The sequence below is a fragment of the Miniopterus schreibersii genome, assembly GCF_964146895.1.
Source record: "Miniopterus schreibersii genome assembly, chromosome: 6".
Lineage (NCBI taxonomy): Eukaryota > Metazoa > Chordata > Mammalia > Chiroptera > Miniopteridae > Miniopterus > Miniopterus schreibersii.
In genome coordinates, this window is record NC_138107.1 from 9712413 (window position 1) to 9734035 (window position 21623).

The 21623-nt window shown below is 41.8% G+C and overlaps 1 protein-coding gene across 4 annotated transcripts in view; it reads right to left on the reverse strand.

The window, feature by feature from the left end:
* BTBD9 (BTB domain containing 9) overlaps positions 1 to 21623 on the reverse strand; it is a 406451-nt gene that overhangs the window by 93865 nt on the left and 290963 nt on the right. For all 4 annotated transcript variants that reach the window (XM_081139671.1, XM_081139672.1, XM_081139673.1 and 1 more), the window contains exon 8: positions 17290 to 17479. In XM_081139671.1, the coding sequence (XP_080995797.1) occupies positions 17290 to 17479 (190 nt within the window). The remainder of the gene's footprint in view (positions 1 to 17289; positions 17480 to 21623) is intronic.

Genomic DNA, 21623 nt, shown 5'->3' on the forward strand with positions numbered 1-21623 from the left:
AATTCTTACCAAGACCATCAACCATTTATCTTCCCTGTGTCCCATAACCCTGTCTGTTGGACCCATTTTTACTTTCTTCTTATTTTGGCTGATAGGACCCACAGAGGCATCCTGAGAACACAGTCCTGGTACCATGCAGACATCCAATGTGCATACATGCATGCACACCCCCCCCCCACATCACTGTCCTGACTCACATTCAGGACAGTATAGACAGCAAAGATGAAGAATTCCCCCAAGCCAGGAAAGGAATCATGCCGGAGGTGATGCAATTCTGTTTCTCAGGATCCTCCCACTCTGTCACTGAATCCCCAAGAGTCACCAGTGAAACTCATGCTGAGGGGCAAAGGGGACCTGGCTAAGGCAGCCTGTCTGCGCTACACATGAGACAATTTTAACTAACATTCTCAGACAATCCAATCAATGTTTAGTTGTTGGGAAATGGGAGACATCGTGGGGTAACCTTCAAGGAGTGGGTGCTGGATCTGTTAGAACTGTAAGCACAGTTTGTACCCTAACAGCTTGGGGCTTTCAGGAGCTTGGAGAATCCTAGCAGCTCAAAGGAAGAAAGAGCGTGAGCTGAGAGGAAGAAAATAGTGTGTCTTTAATGACATGGATCAAGTTATCTTCTCAATCATGAATTATGAAGGGCTCTGCTGACTCTCCTCCAGGTCTGATGGACACAGACGTTCCCAGACAATGTGGTTTAACTAGTAGCAGGGGCATCTGACGCAGACCAGAGTCCCAAGTCTGCCACTATCCTGCAATCTTATCTTCTCAGATTTATAAATGGGGTGTTGGGGTAGAGGAAGAGAGGGGGATAGATTTCAATTTAGATGATTTGTGATTCCCTTTTTAAAAATCCTTTTTTTTTCCTTTTAATTAGAAAGTACAGTAGGCCCTCCATACTATGGGTTTCACATCCACGGGTTCACCCAATCACAGATCAGAACAGTGCATATTTTGGTCCGTGGCTGGAATCTGCAGATGCGGAGGGCCGACCATATGCATTGTTCTACACTGTTTTATACAGGGGACTTGAGCATCCGTGGATTCTGGTATCCACAAGGAGTACTGGAAACAATCCCCTGCGATTACCAAGGGATGACTGTAATACATGAAAAATCCTTTGGAATTTCTTATAAAGTATCCATCATAAAAAGGTATCATTATTGCAAAAACTATAAACCAGTATTAAAAAATATTCTTTAGTAGCGGAACTCCTTTTACAAACATCTCTTAGAAGAACCTCACTATTCATAACAGATCAAACTAGAGTTACTCCACTCAAGTCAGATTTACAGCTTAGCCTCATCTGCTAGACCTCCTCTTTTTTTTTTTTAAATTGATTTCGGAGAGAGGAAGGGAGGGAGAGAGAGAGAAACATCAATGATGAGAGAGTCATTGATCAGCTGCCTCCTGCACGCCCCCTGCTGGGGATGGAGCCCGCAACCTGGGTATGTACCCTGATCGTGAATCAGACCAGGATCTCCTGGATCCTAGGTTGATGATCAACCGCTGAGCCATGCTAGCTGGGCTGCTAGACCTCCTCTTGGTTCTTCCTTGTGGCAGCCCAAGGCTCATCCGCCACAACACACAGCAGGAAAAACCACTGGGTCATAGTGTTTATCTTGTCCCCCAAACTAAATGCTGATATTAATAGTCATATCTTTCAATAACCGGCCTATAAGTATCATTTTCAGAATATCTGAAACCACAAAGGACAAATGGTCCCTAATTCTTCACTTTCACCTATATGGCCCATAGATGTTAATGAGGAGAGGAGCTGGACAGATTAAGCATTGGTCAGCTATGGCACATGGCTGCCTCTTTTTGTAAGTAAAGTTTTATTGGAACACAGTTATGCCCACTTGGCAGAGTTGAGCAGTAGTGACAGAGACTATAGAACACAAAGTCTACCTGGCCCTTTATGGGAAAAGCTTGCCAATGCCAGGAACAGAGAGAAAACTAAAGCTGTTCTCATTGAGCAGTAAAGAATCATGGTACCAAGGCAGGAAATAAAGACACAGTTTAAGGCTGGGCTAAGCCTAGAAATGTCTAAAATCTCTTGCTTCTGTTGACAGTGTTTCAGTAGATTTCCATGTAGAAAATTCCACATGAAACTTTTAGATTTTGCTATAGCCCTAATCCCATCTTTGTTACTGTGACAACTGTACTAATAATTCCAAGTTTCTGATATTCTCCTAAGAGTAAAAGAATAAGAAAAGAAATGAGACCCCTTCCACTTACCCAAAGGCCCCAAATAAAAATGAAAAACTGGAAACCATTCCCAAACCCTCCCTATTTTCTGAACTGATTAAGTGCCCAGGAACTATAGTCTCAAATTTAAGATGTGCAAACAGGACAGTCACTGAACACCACCCTCCAGATCCCTATAAACTACATAAAAGTAGCAGGTTAGAGTGAAGAAGTTATAGAGACGTTTAAAGTCAATAAACAATCCACACACAGAAGTTATATAGTCATTGATAAGGCAGTTAATATGAGAGCAATAAAACAATGCTGTATCAGTTATAGAGGAAAATGACACCACACGCTAAGCAATACCAATTAGGTAGACAGTGCTGAGTTGTTTATTGGCCACCAGGAGAAAATGGATTTGTATGGATCTATCCCCTTGCTATCTCTTCAGCTCTGTCTACTGTGATTATAAAAAGCAGCTTACAAGATAGCTGACCAGGGCAGTCTGACCACAGAACAATAAAAACTTTATAGTGCTTGGTGTTTTATCAGAACTAGTCATTTGGAATCCTTAAGGAAACCAATTTTAAGTGGATGACTCTATTTAACATGTTTTTCCCAAATAGTTCCAAGTAATTTCCATGAATTCTCTACTTTTTCTCTGAGTCTGACACATACAGTTAATGTCTCACTATAGTGAACAGTCATGGTGAAGCCATTTACTTATTCTACCAAGAAGGTTATTATCAATGAGATATTATGTATTTGGTTACCATCAATTCTCAGTTTTCTATAGATAATGCTTCAGCTGTCTCTAATGGGGCTCCTGTGAACTTCCTAATAAAGACACTACCTGATTATAGATACTTTATTAATATTTTTAACCTCGGGGAGAAATGAATACAGAAGGTTAGATATCAAGAAAATAATTGACAAGGGTTTGCATTAGACATCGGGGACAATTAAATGTTAGGTGCCTAAGGGACTTAGGAACAAGATCAATGTCCTAGACCACAACTGCTCCTTCCCACAAGGTTCTCGAGATAAGTGTATGCCAAGGAAAATCACAAGTGAGAAGGAAAGGGACACTTTATTGCTAGTAGAATTTTTTAAAACTCTAATACAAAAGGCATAGGACATGGAGTACTCCCTGCTCCCAAGTTGGTTATACCTGACGGCTTCAACCAAAGCAAGCTAGGAGGCCTTCTTCAACACTCAAACCTCATTCTTCGTTTTTACCATTAAAGTTAAGGACGGATCAACCCAATATGCATTCTAGTAGCACTGAAACAGTAAGGGAGAGGTCACTGTCCCTTGCAGCCCCGCACTGAGCTGTCCCTGGGCTGAGGCAATAACCTTACCCTGGCTCCCCTAAAAGGCAAAGTAGGAATAACCAAGGAGAGAAAAATATGAGTCTGCTTATCACGTTGTGAGGAGAGAAGAAAGGAGAGGAGGGAGGAGAGCTGGGAGAGAAGCAGGAACAAAGAGGGGAGGCAGGGCCTCTTGCTGGCAGCATTAGTCCTGGCCCATGCCACTAAGGCCCCGCGGGATACAATAGACCCAGAAGTGATTCCACTGAACTGTGGCCCACTCTCTGTCCTGCAAACTCACCCATCTGAGCAGCACCTCCATGGGAAAGGAACTAAATGCCTTGAACATTACCAGCATGTCAGGTAGGAGTGAAAATGGGGTAGGGAAAGGCACAAAGAAATGGTAGGAGGAAAAGCAGATCTCCCAAGATCTAAAATTCCTGGGATTGCTATAATCACCCTCCCGCTGAAGGAACTTCTTGTTTAAAATGTTGCAAAAGCCAGAAACACTCACTGTAATCCTACAAAACAAAGCACCACATTCCAAACACTTAGAGAGGAAAAGACTGGAGGTGGTATGATGGTTTTTGCCCAATATCCCCTTGGAAAGTAAGAAGTCTTTCAATGTATCGTTTCATTCTAGGACAGAAGGACATGAGTTCTTTAATTCCACATCTTGAAGACCAAAAATGTTATTTCTAGCAGGACTTCTGACATAATGAATCTGCAACCACAAAACAACAGGGATGAACACTAACATTTCTGATATTAGAATTTTACATGTACAGAAGAAAAGCCAATTCTCTATAACCTGGTTAAGTAAATAAGTGTCTGGGTTAATCAGATATGTCTGGTTAACAGATTCCACATGATTGCCAATTTTAACAAGAATTCAGAAATGATAAAATACATTTAACTAGAGTAAAACCACATCAGATAAAACTTTTTCCCTTTAGATCAACTGGAGGTTCTTAGGATCTTGCTTGCCCTGCCTCCCATATTTCACTAAGTGCACCTATTATCACTGTGCAGATAAAGTATGAAGACCAGTTACAGAAAACCAATAAATTAAATGCTAGGTAACAGTCTGTAACAAACACAGTTTTTCTTCAAGAGGTAAATTTCATGAATAAGAAATCAAACACATGTAATCAATAATGCTTTTCGTTTGGGATGAAAATTACCCATTAGGCAGATAGGCTTTTCACTGACAGCACATTTTTAAAGTTGAGAATAATATAAAATATAATTATTATTTTTACTGTTTTGGGTACATCCAGAAGTTGTGGGCTTAAAAAAATTAAATGGACAAGATGGTATGTAGGTAAATGTGGCACTTGCCTCCTCCCACAACCACATCAAAATTATAACTAAAGAACAATCATCATTCAGAACCACCTGAAATCTAACTGAATGGAAGTCCTACAACTAGGGACATAAAGAAGAAGCCACACTGGGACTGGTAGGAGGGGCCAAGACACGGAACAGGCTGGTCCCACACCCATGTGTGGCAGATAAAAATTGGGAGGGCTATCTTGGCTGCAGAGGTGCCCCCTGAGGAGCAAGGGGTTTCAGCCTCACACCAGGCCTCCTAGCCAAGGGTTCCAGAGCCAGGAAAAGAAGTCCCCATAACTTCTGGCTGTAAAAACCAGTGGGGATTGCATCTGAGGGAGAAGGAAGGATGCTGGAGTCTCAGGCAGTTTCTCTTAAAGGGTCTGTGCATGGACTTACTTGGACTCACACCCTCTGAGCTCCAGCACTGGAGTAGTAGCTTGAAAGGAAGTAGAGGCATACAGGGAGAGATTGTCCCAGTTCTTTCCCTGAATTGTCTGGCATCAGGGAGAGAGCTGGGGGGATAGCTTTCTGCCAGATGAAAGTGCTGACAGAGGCCACTGTTCTTTTTCTGAGACCACCCCCAATACACACACACACACACACACACTCACAGAGCTGGCAGGCAGCAGGCGAGTATCATATCTGAGTCTCCATTAACCTGGCTAACACTGTTTGCTCCACCCTGGTGATTCCCTGAAACCCTGCCCCACTCAACTTATAGGCCCACCCACAGCATTTCCTGTGGCTTTTCCATACAAATGAGCTCTCTTGCCTCATGCTTTGGACTTTCCTAAAATCTCTCAAACAAGCAGTATCTGGCTTCTGCGTACACTGTACCTCTTGCTAAGTGGCCCCAGGCCCTGCCCTAGTGTCAGCTGGTCTTGATTTGTAGCTTAGCCTTTCCTGGACCCCTCCAAGTCCAGCACAAGTAGCACCCATCTGCGGATCACTCTGTAGCTTGTGCCAGGTAGCCCCAGGCAGGGCACACACGGTGGCTGAATTTGCACCTCACAAGAGGCCCCAGAGCCAGCACACCTGGTGGACAGCTTCAGACCATGTCAGATTACAACCCTACCATTTCCATGAGTGACACACTCAGGGAGCAGACTTAGTGGGCATCAAAGTCCCAATGAATCAAGTCCTGCTCCATAGGGGCATCTCTGGCACAGTAGCTCCTACACTGTAGTTGTAGTCTGCGAGGTCAATCTCTCCCAGTGACATGCCAACATCAATCAAGGCTCAACTACTACAGGACAGTGCACACAGCCCACACGGGTGCACCTGGAGTGCCAAGATCAAGTGACTGGGGAGGCTGTGCCATTGGGCCCTATAGGACATCTACAACACAAGACCACTCTACCAAGTTCTGGAGATACAGCAGCTTTACTTAATACATAGAAACAAACATAGGGAAACAGTCAAAATGTGGAGGCAAAGAGGTCTCAAAGGAAAGAATAGGAGAAATCTCCAGAAAAAGAACTAAATGAAATGGACGCAAGCAAACTACCAGATACAGAGTTCAAAACAATGGTCATAAGGATGCTCAAGAAACTTAGCGAGAACTTTAACAGCATGAAAAAATGACACAGAAACCATAAAAAGATCCAGTCAGAAATGAAGGGTACACTAACTGAAATGAAGAATAATTTACAAGGAATCAGCAGTAGAGTAGATGAAGCTGAGAATCAAATCAGCGATTTGGAATATAAGGAAACAAAGAAACCCCAACCAGAACATAAAAGAAAGAAAAAGAAAGAAAGAAAGAAAGAAAGAAAGAGAGAGAGAGGGAGGGAGGGAGGGAGGGAGGGAGGGAGGGAGGGAGGGAGGGAGGGAGGGAGGAAGGAAGGAAGGAAGGAAGGAAGGAAGGAGAAAAGAGGAAAGAAAAGAAAGGAAAAGAAAAGAAAAAGATTCCAAAGAAATGAGGATAGCATAAGGAGTCATTTTAATTCTTTATGCCTATGTTTCTCTGTTTCTTATTATTACAGCAGTCTCTTTAACATTTCCTGCAGTCCGGCAGGCGTGACTCAGCGGTTGAGCATCGACCTAGGAACCAGGAGATCGTGGTTGGATTCCTGGTCAGGCACATGCCCGGGTTGTGGGCTCAATCCCCAGTCGGGGGCGTGCAGGAGGCAGCCGATCAATGACTCTCTCATCATTGGTGTTTCTATCTCTCTCCCTCTCCTTTTCTCTCTCTGAAATCAATAAAGATATATTTTTTTTAAAAAAGAGCATTAACATTCGTATCATGGGTGTTACCAGAAGGAGAAGAGAGGGAGCAAGAAACTGAAAACCTATTTGGAAAAATGACACAAAGCTTCTCTAGTCTGATGAAGGAAATAGACATTCAAGTCCAGGAAGCACAGAGAGTCCCAAACAAAATGAACTCAGAGAGGCTCATATCCAAACACATCATAATTAAAATGGCAAAGGTTAAAGACAAAAAGAATCTTAAAAGAAACAAGAGAAAAGCAGCTAGTTTCCTACAGGGGGCTCCCATAAGATTGTCGGCTGATTTCTCAACAGAAACTTTGTAGGCCAGAAGGGAGTGGCAAGAAATACTCAAAGTGATAAAAAGCAAGGGCCTACAACCAAGATTACTCTACCCAGCAGAGCTAGCATTTAAAATTGAAGGACATGTAAAGAGCTTCCAAGACATGGAAAAGGTAAAGGAGTTCATCACCACCAAACCAGTACTGCATGAAACGTTAAAGGGTCTTCTTTTAGAAGAGAAGAGGGAAAAAAAGAAAAAATATGAACAACAAAATGGTCAAAAATACATATCTATCAAAACTGAATCTAAATAAGAAAAACTAAATAAACAAGCAGAACAGAAACAGACTCATATACAGAGAACATTTTGACAGTTGCCTGATGGGAGGGGAGTTGAAGAGGATGGGTGAAAAAGGTGAAGGGATTAAGAAATACAAGTTGGTCATTACAGAATAGTCACAGGCATGTAAAGTATATCATAGGGAATATAGTCAATAATATTCTAATAACTATGTATGGTGTCAGATGGGTATTATTTATTAAGTTATATAATGTCTAATCACTGGTGTGTACACCTGAAACTAATTTAATATTTCATGTCAACTGTAATAAAAAAATAAAAATAATTTTAAAAAATAATAAATTAAAAAATAATAAGTAAATGGAAACTCCCCCCACATTGAATTCTACACTTTAAAGGAGTAAATTATATGGTATATGAATTCTATCTCAATAAAGCTGTTTTAAAAAAGTAAATGGAACACATGAAATATGGAGATGTATAAAAATTCCAAAGTCGATGTGAAATGTCAAGCAGGAGGTAGGGTTTTGTGGCAGAGTTGTTGACTGGATGAGCAACCCCTTACCATGCCCTCAACTTCCTCTCCAACTTTGCTGGGCAGAATGCATGACATAGTTCTACCTAATAACTAAGTGGAAGTTGGCAAGGTATGGCTTCAAATACAGCTTTGGCTTTTCTTAACAAGAAGGGGTAGACTTGGCTGGCAGGGTTCTTCACCCTTTCACCCCCCTTTGACCTTCTTCTCCTTTCTAAATGCAGACATGGTAGTTAAAGCTGTAGCAGCTCCCTTGTTTCTGAGGCCATAATACATGTGGAAAAGACCGAGAAAATCAAAGAGCTCACTGAACTGCAGAACCAATACCAGCAGCAACTGCCTCCCCAGCCCTAGACTTTTTGCTATGTGAGATCAAAGGAAACAAAAGCAAAACAAAAGAAATTTTAAAAACTCAACATTTTAAGTCTTTCTTAATTGGGTTCTTTATTTGCAGTCAAATGCAACCCAAATGTAAGCTCCTTTGGAGCTAATGAGTGCCAGTAATAAAAATACATGTTGTCATAACTTAGCCACAACACTTACCACAAGTTTCTGTAACTGCTACCCTTAGGAAACCAAGGTGGGCTGACCAGAAGGTGGATGCCTTCTCTAATTTCCTTTTAAGACCATAGGAGGCTGTGTAGGAACTTGCAACAAATTAGAATCTTCCAAGATAGAGTTTTAGTACCAGTTGCCTCACCAGGTTCATGGTGGAAAGAAAGAAGGAACTCAATTGTACTTTGGTTTCTTCATCTCTCCCATGGAGACAGTGAAGCCACTAAAGCTCCAGAGCTCTTGAAGACATGGCAACTGAAAGCACCATTAGCCGTTCCAAACATTAGACCGTGTGGAACATCGAAGCAGTCCTGACTGGTCTTCAGTTACACTAAAAGGATAACATGGCAAGGCTGGTGACGTCATAATCAATGACAGACATAATCGCAGACGTCATAAGGTAACAGGAAGGAAGAGGACCCTTACCCTCAGGCCTGAGGGGCGATGAGGAAGAAAATCCGGGGAGAAGAAAAAGCATAGTCTGCAGTTATCCAGTAACCAACACCCCTTATACTGAATCTGATACACTGCTGAAAGAGGCAATGCAGCAGAAAAAAATGATTTCTCAGCTGGAGCTAGGCCCCTGAGTGTCCAGGAAAGTTGCTGAAAGTAATCTTTGAGGGGCACCAACCAGCCTGTCACAATCGCCTTTCCCAGGAGAAGGATGTGGAATGGAGGGAGACAGAGGTGGAAGAGTTTTCCTTGATCTCGGGGCTTCTGCATGTTCTTAGCTAGAGATACAAGAATGTTTTGGTCAAGTGTGCCTGTGGTTACCAGTTTACAAAGAGCTATGCTTTCAAAAAAAGTGAAATATGCTGACATCAGGTGCTACTAAGATACACCAAAAGCATCTTAAAATGGTGAAAAAATTGGGCTCTTGGGGGAAAAAAATCTGATTTAAGAATACCCGAGGAATTGAAGGTTTTCAAAGGTAAGATTACTACTCAAGGATTAACCTTAAATGACTGTGATCCTTCATCAGTTTTCAGACTAGTTTTAGTTAATACTCAAAAGATATTTTCAAGTGACGTGATGTATTAAATTTGTAGAAATTCCATTCAGTTTGCTGAAAGGCCTATGCTTCCTTTAGCCCTTGTGAGAAGAGGCACATTTCTATGACTCTGTATGGCCCATCCCAGGGCAGCAGTGTGTAAAACAACACCTGCAAAGTACAAGCACAAAAGGAGCAGGTTGATGCTTTCCATTCATTTGATCTTCCAAGGTGAATGATTCCAGTTTTTTAAAAGACTGTTCAAAGTACTATTGGTGAAGTATTTAGAAGAGTTTTAAGTAACAATTCTGCATAATTACTAAACATACATTTGTGTGTGAAATAGTGGGTCAAATGAGTCTGATAGACTCTGTAAAAATTTCTTCTTGATGGGTTAATCTTTGAAAACGGAAAGAATTTTTCTTTTCATGTATCCAGCTATATTTTACGATGACTAGTTGTCAAGTTCTCTAATCACTCAAGAGAGATAAATGGCTGACATGTGAGGTAAATCAAACACACACAACACACACACACACACACACACACACACACACTTTCTTTTCTTTGGCATTTAACCTTTCTTGCTTTTCCAAAGAACATCTGAATTCTAGTGCCCCTCCTGTATTTTTAACATGCAAGTTAGTTGCCATAGCAATACTATCTGGTCTTGAAACATCTCTAGAATGAAACTGGTGGCAGCACATTTACCATGCTCCCAGACTATCTCATTCTAGGCTGCAGGATTTCTGGTCCCCTAAACACACACATAGTTTAGACTCCAGTGTCTACTGGGAACAAAAGATACAATTTTTTTGTTTTGTTTTGTTTGTTAATCCTCACCTGAGGATATTTTTTTCCATTGATTTTTAGAGAGAGTGGAAGGGAGGGGGGAAAGAGAAAGATTGATGTGAGAGAGACACATCAGACTGGTTGCCTCCCACATGTGCCCCAAACAGGGCTGGGGAATGAACCTGCAACCCAGGTACATGCTCTTGTTTGGGAATTGAACCTGAGGCCCTTTGGTGCGAGGGCAGACACTCCACTACTGGGTCACACCGGCCAGGGCAACTGATATTATTTTTTATTCAACAATTTTTGGGGGGAACCAGAGTTCCAAGGTCTGAGGGTGATAAAAGACTAGTGTGATGCAGACAGGCTGAGAAACAGCACTTAGCAAATAAATCACAGATCAGCAAGACAAGGAGGAATTCCTTGGTTCAGGGCTGTGACAGATGGTGCTCAGCATGACTGATATAAAGCAAATTTTGTAAAATATCTTTCCAATTTTGACGAGAATTATAGGCAATCTTAATCCAAGCCAGAGGAGTCATATATTTTGATGTTTGTTGTATTCTTTAGACTATAAAAAGGAAATTCCAGCTTTCTGAGTTGCAAAGGAGGCTGTCCTAATGTAAACAGATGTACTGCTTGCCTGTGCAGCACGCGCACAGAATGAAGTGGAAGCGGCATGGAAGGTGTGAGCAAGCTTCCTCACCGGTGCTAATGTCGGTGCCTAACTCCAGAACTTAATCTCAGTCATTGCTGGAGATGCCAAATCTTTAGCAGTTTTCTCACATACACTTAGATCAGACACAAGCAAATATGATGTCCAATTTAGTTGATAGATAGAACTCCCTTTAGCTGCACTAACATACTATGCTGTCAGTTCAGTCAATGAGTATTTATTGAGTACTCACAGCACATAGAACTGTACTAGGACTTGGAAATCACGGCAAAGACCCAAGTCCATCTCAATACCACAAAACCACTATCTTCACCTGAAGACGGTCTGTGGTCCTATGAGAGACTGATGTGAAAAATACTCAAATAATTACAAAACATCATTCGAGTCATTAGCTTCGATTCCTCTCCCCACCCTTACTGACTAAGCCTGCATGGAGTAATTAAATAGGAAACAAAATGGGATGGTAGGTGATTCCTCTTCTTCTTTTCTGGGCCTAGCCTTTGGGCAAGAAGTGGACGAGCAGGAGTCTGGCAGGGTGGTAAGTGGTGGGAAGAAGAAAAAATAGCAGTCAAGTAGAGGTCTCAGTAGTTCAAACTGAATAGCTCATCTCGAGCCAGTTGTAGCCACACAACGGTGCAAGGGCTGCTGAACCGGCACAGGCTTGACAGCTCACAGAAAAAGAAAAATATGAAAATATGCCGGGATGGGCAAGGACCACAGTGGCATATCTAATTTTTTTTAAAGGATCAACTTGCCCTTGTTTCATTTTATGTTTAATAACTTTAAAACATAAACTGATCTGTGGTTCAGACATCTGGGCTAGATTAACTTTTATAAATAAAACTGACTTTTCCTACTGCAAAATAAAAAGAGCCTCACCCCCACTAACTAGAGAGATGCTGAACACCCATCAAGAACATACTTGGGCTTGACCCATTTTGTCCTAACATTATATTCATCTAACGTTTTTCAACTGAGGGACTCAAAATCTTTTTGTTTCAGTAACTCCTTAGTCTTCAGCACCCAGAGGCTCTGGGTTTATTTAGCGGCACCCACCTGCACTGCCTCGTCTTTGGGCAGCCTTTTACTTACAATAAGGTTTGTTAAAGCATTGTGGGTATTTTACTTATGGTATTGCACATATCAATTACAAAACCATCATTTTCAAGCTAATGCAAAAATTGTTAATTTAACTGACTTATAAGTAGGGTTTCAACAAAGTGCTGCATTTTTTAGCTGAAAAAGACTGGGTGATAGGCATACTTCATGCACAGTGTATGTGATTTCTCATACTAACCTGGAAACACATAAAAGAATATCAAGATTAGCAAGTCTTAAATAAAGGTGATGGAGGGACTATGAACTAAGACATTAGGTAGATCGGGTTAGTTATTATAATTCTACCCTGGTCTTTTCATGTGGTCGGGCTTCTGAAGATTTCCTGTTATTTAAATTTTAATGTTTTTAAAATGGCATAAAAAATTAAATAATTATCACTCAGTTACCCCCTTTTAAGGCACATTCCAAGCAATTTCTCCCTTTTTCTCTCAAATAAAATGTGTAAGTTCTGCTGTGCCTGTGAACCTAGCAACAACAAAGACATACTCCTTTATTTCTCAGCTGCACTGTGGGCTCTGGCTCTTGGGAAGGAGAAACACAAGGATGGGGAGAAAGTTGCCCGTTAAACTGCAAGGATTAGGAGGTCTCCTGCTGTTCCTTTTCCAGGGGCCAGGTAGATAAAGGAAGGCCAGGAGCAAGGGAGGTGCTTCCACAGGCATGACGGCCCAGCCCTGCCCCTCTCCTCAGCAAGGAAACTCTCCTCTAACTGCTGTTGAAACACTGGGATGGGGTCATGGTGGCAGGTGGGATGGTTTGGAAGCTGGTGACTGAAAATAGAAACAGCAACAAAGCATCTCCGGGCTGTTCCCACCTCCTTCCACTTGCCTCGTACCCTCCCTGCCCTCACTCTGCTCCAGCCACAGTGGTCTCCTTGGGCTCCTGCAACCTGCCAGATGTGCTCCCCCCTCTGGGCCTTGGCACTCTGCCTGTGATGTTTGTCTCCCAGGTCCCCGATGGGCTTGCTCTTCTAAATCTAAAACTGCACTGTCTCCATCTCCCAGTCCTCCCTCCTGATTGCCTCAGAGCACTTCGGAACATCTGACACATTACGTGAAGTGTTTGTTTACTGTTTATCTCTCCCACAAGGATGTCAGTTCCACGAGAGCACCAATGTTTGGTGACTGTTTTCTTTACTCAGTGCTGTAACCCCAGTGCTTACAACAGTGTCTGGCACACAGTAGAAGACTCAACAAATGTTTGTTGAAGGAATGAAAGAAAACGGGGAGGGGGAGATGGTCAGAGATCATATTTCAAAGGTCAGCTTCTCCAGGACACCCCAAGGGACTGGTACCAGACACTCTGGCAGGATTAGGATCCTGCTGACTGGGTTAAGTGAAAGCATTATCAGTCAAGAAACAAGGCTCTGCTTGCCACCCAGCCACAGAGGAAACTCTCGGGAAAGGAAGAAATGGTTTCTGTGGATGAAAACAGAGAGATCAAAATAAATTGTTTTTTACCACAAAACAATTATGTCCCCTCACAGGAATAAAGAATGCAGTGATGGAGATCATTTGAGTTTGAGACCTTGGCCTTAGTAATTGTCACCTACAAAGAAATCTGAATTTAAAGCAAGGGATCTCTGACCATCTCCCCCTCCCTGTTTTCTTTCATTCAACAAACAGCACTGCCAGCTCTCTTTTCAGATAGGGAAGTGTAAGTCACTCAGCTCTGTAATGCTTGCCCTCAGGTGCTGATCCAGAATCACTGGGCTTCTTCAGATAGTGACTAGGAATGCAAGTCAGTCATCACAAGCAATAGAAACTGTAGGTCAAATGTCACTGACTAATCAACCAGTCTTTGGCCAATTACCCATCCCCATGAAGAGGTACCACTGATCTACTTTCCTATCAATAAACATCTGTCTGGGCACATCAGATGCTGCTAACTGCGGCCTGCCTGGACATCCAGCATTGTCCGTGGGCATTGGTGGTTAAGAAATCCCTCTCCCTCTCTTAATAATGTCACAGAAGAGGCAAATGAAGCCCCTGACAACATAAAGTGAGCTTCCCACAGACGTGTCTCTCTGAGCGCTCAGCCACTTATACAGGCTCCAACTGCATGGATTTTCTCACCACAGAAACAATAGCTGGGCTGGCGGAAGCCGGAGGCATCCCACTGTGCTGAGGTGCCCGACTCTGCCTTGGGTTGTGCTCACGCACGCCATCCCTCCTCTGAGTCAGGGCGAGGGAAACTGGGGGAAGCATTTAATTCCACATTCAAAGAAAGCAAATGGGCACTGCTCTCTCTGACCTTAAGCCCCAAGCACACCTTTTTCTGGAGTCAGATTCAACCTCTGATGCTTTGCTAGAGCTGAGGCCAAGGTGGCCTTGTTACATGAAGTGCCTATTTGTCTCTAAGCCTTCACTTTGGCAAAGACCTCACAAGGCCCCTGTTGGATCTAAAATTCTAGATCTCTTATGCACCCACCGTAATTTCCCCTTTCCTGTCATACTACCTCACCTGCACAGTCTGTCAGGGGACGCTCATTCTGAGCTGCCACAGGCTTTATGTATCAGGTGAGGCTGGGAGCAGGCAGCAAGCACACAATTACACAAATACGACAAACGCTCTGGTAGGAATTAAATACAGAGATCACTGAAGAGGAATGCCTAAATGAGCCCAGGAGACCATGGGAGGTTAAAGAAGCATGCCCAAAGGAGTGGAGTCTCGAAGTGGGGATAAGAGCCAGTATAAAGGGGCGATGAGAAGACAGGCAAGCAGGAGAACAGCACGCTAGAGAGCTGACGGTGTGGTGGTTAGAGGGCGACACCGGCGTAGAGCTGCCAGGAGCCGGGAGGGCAGGCTGACAGAGCACACGCAGGGTGGGCAGAGAAGCAAGAGACAGGCTGTACTGTCAGAAGCTAAGTCAGATCACTCAAGTGCCTTTGTCTGAACCTTCTCCTGAAGGCAAACAGCAGCCATGAATCCTCTTAGGAAGGGGCACGAGTGCATCAGATCTGTGGTAACAGGTGGGAGATGGTGGCGGGTGGGGAAGGAAGGGCTGGATGAAAGTCTGGAAGACCAGGCAGAGAGGAGACACCACAGAGGTGCAACTATGGCGACGGCAGTGGGATGAAGAGGGAAGGGTTTGTGAGACGTGCAGGAGCCGGTACTGACCGAACTCTACAGCCAACTGGATGAGGGGAGGTGGGGAAGGAGAGGAAGAAATTTGAAAAGATTCCCATGTTTTTGGCTCAGCTGATGGACAGAGGGGTGGGCCCATGGAATGAGAGGGGTCATCACGGTGTGAGGCAACTTGAACAGGGGAAGGGAAGGATAATGGAAGCCATTTCCGACACATTGCTTTGAGATGCACACGGAACATTGTAGGGGGAGGGGGAGGGCCCCAGGTAAGCAGACAGAATACAGGGAACATTAAAAGAGAGTGGGCAGAGCTAGTAGGCTGCCATTTTGCGTACATGTTCATCGGCAAGAAGACTGGTCTTCAAATTAGAAATGGCAGAACAAACATAATAAAGAGAAAATTGAAGCCCCAAATAGGTGAAGTGAAAGAAAGAGAGTGTCTAGTCAATTTAAATGATTTCAAGTCTCCTGGCTCAGATGAGTTACACCACACGCCTGCTGAAAGAAATTGCAGATGTAATCTCAGAGACACGACTGGTAATCTTCAAGAAATTGTGGAGACTATAAAGAGTGCCAGTGACAAGAGAAGGACAACTGTTTCCCAGATTTTTAAAGTGAAGAGGGACAGATTGTAATGAGAAATACTCAGATAAGTTTCACACCATGTATGACAAGAATTCTAGAATGGCGTATGAAATAGATGGCTCGTGAATACTTTAGTTAATGCACGCAGCTGAGAAAAAGGAAGGAGGGGTGTTGTTTGCTCTAAGTTTATTTGCGCTGGTAGTTTGTCCAGACTGATTGTGGCTTGTCTCTTCCCCTTCCTAAGCACAAAGCGAGCTGTCTGGTCTGCAGTATAAACTCCAGGCCTCTCTATCTGAGATTTGTTGTCTGTGGTACTCAGACTGTATATAGCCCTTTATGAAAAGAGTTGACAATTTATATGAAGAAATCCACAGTTTGAATTCTCCAAGAAATCTGCCATCACTCATCAGGGTATCCCAGGAACTGGCAAGCAGCAATTACCTCTCAGGTTATTAGCCTAAACATCAATTAACTTTTGCCTATTAGAATCCTACTCCCTTATTTTTGTGCTGTGTCTCTCTTTATACATACTGACTTTAAAATGAGAATAGGTAACAACAAAGCAAATGTGGTGGAGCATGAAGGGGTAAAGGCAGCCATGTCCCACCAACATCTCTACCCCTGCAGGTTAAGATATGATGTAAAATATCTTATCTAATGTTAAATATAAATACAAATACATACATATATAATATATCTTATATATATAATTTACCATTAGTCTTTCAGAGACCTTCTTAGACCACTTTTTTAAAAAGGCAGCCTACTCAAGACCCAGATGGCTCTCTTGAACTAAGAATATATTCTCTAGGGGGTGTCACCCACATGGTTTAAAATTATATGATCCTATAAATCAAGCAATAACGGGTTAAAGTTCCCTTCTTAAAAAAAAAAAGGTAACAACTAAAAACCAGACACAAAGATCATAACGAAGACTTTTTAGAAGCCGGTCTCATACACAGTTCTGTTTGGTTCCTATGTAAAGTCATTTAATAAAGTTTCAAATGATTTTTGTTTCTGTATAACCTGTGTTGACATTATCCTACAAGTCCCTAACCAATACGAGCCCAGGGAGAGGCCTCTGCTCTGGTTCCTCCGAAAGTCTAACTCTGGTGCACCTCTCCCCCCACCCCCCCCACCCCAAGAACCCAACAAGTACCTTGTATCCTCGTGTCCCTTTCCACCCCTCACTCGCAATTTAGAGCAAAGGACAGAAGAGTGTCTCAGTGAAGTTACTGGGACCATCATACCAAAATATAATTTGCACATGTGTCTTCCATTTGAAAAGTAGTGAGTGAGAAGGAATCTTCTTACCGTATAGACCCGATCATGTATGGCTGTGCCAGCTGAACCACAATGGCCCCGCTTCCCAGCTGATGGCACGTGTAGCCAGAATCCCAATCATAATTCTTGGTGTCCCCATTCAGCAAGGCATTTCTGCTCCGACTGACTCCTTCAATCACACTGGCACAATCAGCAATCGTTGCAACATTCTCCATAGGAACTGCAAATCCAACACAAGATTTGGCATCAAGATAAGAAAAGCCAAATATATCCTGATATATGAAAAAAATCAGGATATATACACTATGAAAAAAATCATCTATCTCAAATCAATGTTAAAAGGTAAATTAGCACATCATGGTTATCTCAGGATATAAACACATTTTCCATGCCAAATAGCTTTGGAAAAAAGTTGAGCCCTGACCCGTGTTGCTCAGTGGTTAGAGTGTTGGCCCACGCACCAAAGGGTCGAAGGTTTAATGCCCAGCCCCGGTCAGGGCATCAGGGCACGTGTAGGAGGCACCCAATCGATGTGTCTCTCTCACATCCCTTTTCTTACTTTTTATCTCCCTCCCTCTCCCTCTCCCTCCCTCTCTCTCTCCCTCCTCCCTCCCTCCCTTCCACTCTCTCTAAAAAAAAAAAAAAATCAATGGAAAAGATATCCTTGGGTGAAGATTAACAACAACAACAAAAAGCTGAACCTAAGGTTGGAACACACCAGACTACCTCTAGCAATTAACCCTAAAAAACTGTATTATAAAGAAACAAGGTAGCCCACAAAATATAAAATGAATAAACATATTGCAAAATACCACTACAGTGTGAAACTACACGTTAATTGAGATTAATGAAGCACAGCTATGTGCAAGCAGATGAATAAAAAATACAATGTTGAGTGAAAAAAAGCAAGGCACAGAAAAACAGCATGAATTCACTTATACAAAGTTTTTAAAAAGGCAAAACTAAAAATATGCTTTGTTTAGGGATATAAACATAAATGTAAAACTAAAAATGAAACCCAGGAATCATTATACAAAATTGAGGCTAATTTGTCTGGGAAAAGGGAGAGGAAATCTTGGAGGGACCCCCACCAATTAATTAATTGATTTCCAAACATTAATTGATTTTATTTCCATGATGAAATCTTGGAGGGCTTCAAATGCACTGGTCTTGTTCTGTTCTCAAGCTAGGTGGTAGGTACATGACGCTTGTTTTATTAGTAGTCCCTAAACTGTCTTATTTCATGACATTTAATACATTTATTTAAAGAAAGATTAGATATATATATACATATATGTGTATATATATGTTTACTATTAAAATTCATAAAGCAGAAAAGTGGTCCAGGACATGACACCAATCCCTTTTCAGGATATACAGTAGCTCTCAGCCATGATTTGTTTCCTTTTTTTGTTTGTTTACTATTTCATGCATTTTAATACACACGCTCGTCTCTTTGTTCACAAACTACTGTATTTTAAAACATCAGCTCTGTTTTGATTCTGAGTCTCTCTCTATACTTCAAAGCCATATCAACCTGTTCATTTATAAAAATCAAGGGCTTCCACAAATAATAGCTGTTCAAAAACAATGTAGATTTTCTAAACACTAAGAAGAAAATGATAAAAGGTGAGGGCCTTTTACATCCCTGGGCCCTTTCTGTGCATTTACTAGCACTGGGGGTTTTCTTCAGACATTTAAGAAATGTCTGAATCTAAGATTAACTCTAGCTATTTACATTCAAGATTTGTAGCTTACTTTACATAATTTAAAAACAGATTAGAAAAAAAGACAAGTTCTTATCAGATATATACTGTACCTTTCAGTATAATATTATACTCTCTGAAAACAGCATGAGCAGTACTACCACTTGTGGAAACATTCCTAACTTTACAATGATGCCGAGTAAACTGTCTTGCATGTGTCCACATGCAGTGCATTTATTTCCCAAAGCTGGGCATGCCTGTACTTGGGCATGCCCAGCTCATCTCACAGGCCTTCCCTGATGGCTCTGCCCCCAGCAGGTGAGACAGCTACCCACAGGTAGAGGGAGGAAGGTAGGAGAGGGGAGAGAGGAGGGGGATTCTGGTGATGAATCTCTTGACTATGAGGCTTAACGCCAAAGCAAAAAGCAAAAACACTGGTGAAATAACCTGTAAGGACAGTTTCCTGACAGAGAAGGGGCTTAGAGAGACACTCCCATTACTTTGAAAAGAGACAGATGAAGAGCTATATTTAGAGGCTACGTCCTGGTACCTATGTCTCACAGAAAAAGAGGAAATATTCTGTGATTTGGAAAAGTTAACTTAAGGAAGGGACCCAAGATGCACAATAAATTGAGCTGAGACATAAAATAATAACACTGTAGGTAATCTGGGCTGCAGCAAGAGCCCCCTCTTCCCCAGTGCTTAACACAGCACACGTTTATCCTTTGCTTACCATATGTATTCAATGACAATCAGCCAAGTTGCTGTGCTCGCTGTATATCACCCGGGGACCTGAGTGATGGAGGTTTTATATTAATATGTGCTTCCTCCATCACTGTAGCAATGAAAAGAGTGAGCTGGGTACTAGCTCTTAAAATTCTTCCCCCAGCCCTAGCTGGTTTGGCTCAGTGGTTAGAGCATCGGCCTGCAGGATGAAGAGTCCTGGGTTCAGTTCTGGCCAAGGGCACATGCCTCGGTTGCAGGCTTGATCTCCAGCCATTGAGGCACGTGTGGGAGGCAACCAGTCGATGTGTCTCTCTCACATCGATGTTTCTCTCTCTCTCTCTCCCTTCCACTCTCTCTGAAAAAACAATGGAAAAAATATCCTTGGGTGAGGAAATAAATAAAAAATATATCAAAACAAAACAAAATGCCTCTTCCCCCAAAGTAACATATCACTTGGCTCACATTTGATTCGTTGACTTGGCAAGTCACAGGGCCTTACCTAAGTTCAAGGAGGTGGGAAAGTGCAACCCTGCGTGGGCCGGAGAAAGGGAATGTTTGGCGAACAGTATTAACATTTACTATAAACATTAAACAAGGATGAAGGGACATTCAATAGGTAGATAAATCTAGTTCATTCCTGAAAAGTATATAAAATATTTCAATGTGTGAATATATAAGCATTTATATAGCTGGTCTTCTGCTGAGGGGCCTTTACCATTCTTGTCTTTGCAATTACAAACAAAGGTGTTTTCTTGTGTTCATGGGTAAGTGTTTCTTCAAGAAATACGTAAGATTTACACATTTATGGAAGTGGAATTACATTCATGGCTGAGAGTTAACCTTTCACTTGCCAAAGTACTCACCAAAGTGGTCGTAAGACTGTACTCTCAACTCATCGCTCCTCCTCGCCGTCTCTTGGGAACGTTAGTGTTTGTTAGAGGAACATGTTTTTCTTTTCCTTCCCCTCTGGAATCATTCCCCACCTCTCTTCTGTAAACTACCTTCATCTTTGTCTGTCGGTCTGCTGTGCTTCTGATTTGCAGAGCCCTATTCATCTGTTGGTTAATGCATCGAGTGGAAATATTTAATGTTTTCCTCTACAATTTATGCTTTTCCTTTCTTGTCTATAAATTCTTTCCTACCCTGAATTGATAAAGATATTTTCCTATGTTTTCTTCTAAAAGTTCTCTAACTTTGCTTTTTACATTTGGTTCTTTAATTTATATTTAGGATTTATTTTTGGTATGCTGTAAAATAGAAACTGACTTCATCTTTTACTCATAAGGTTAGTCAATTTCCCCAACACCATTTGATGAACAGTCCATCTTTCCCCCCTCTAATTCATGTTACTTACTTACATATAGTCTTTATATACATTTATGGCTCTTTTTAAGATCTGCAGTCTATTTCACTGATTTGCCTAGCCCTGTGCCTATGCCATGCTGTTTTAATTACTATAATTTTATAGTAATCTTAAAGTTTGATAAAGTGAACATCTCTCCTCCCTCCTCTCCTCTTTTTTCCTTCAAAATTGTCTTAGATATTCTGGGCCCTTTTAGGAAAATTTTCATTTTAACTTTTAAATATAATACCTTATAAAAACATTCACAGTATGTTTTTTTTTTATTCCAAATATTTTTATTTGTACCTTTTCTTTTTTGATCAGTCCTATACAGGTTTGTCTACTTTATTAGTGTTTTCAAAGAATCAACTTTTGGTTTTATTAATTCTTTATTTCCTTCTTCACTAAATTTTGCTCTTCTTTTCATTATTTCTTCCTTCTATTCCTTTGCAATTACTCTATTTTTTAACTACTTGAAGTGAATAATTAACTCATTAACCTTTCTTCTTTTCTAATACATGAGTTTGAAGCTAATATTTTACCGCTAAGTCCTGATTTATCTTTATTTTTAACTTTTTGACATATAGTAT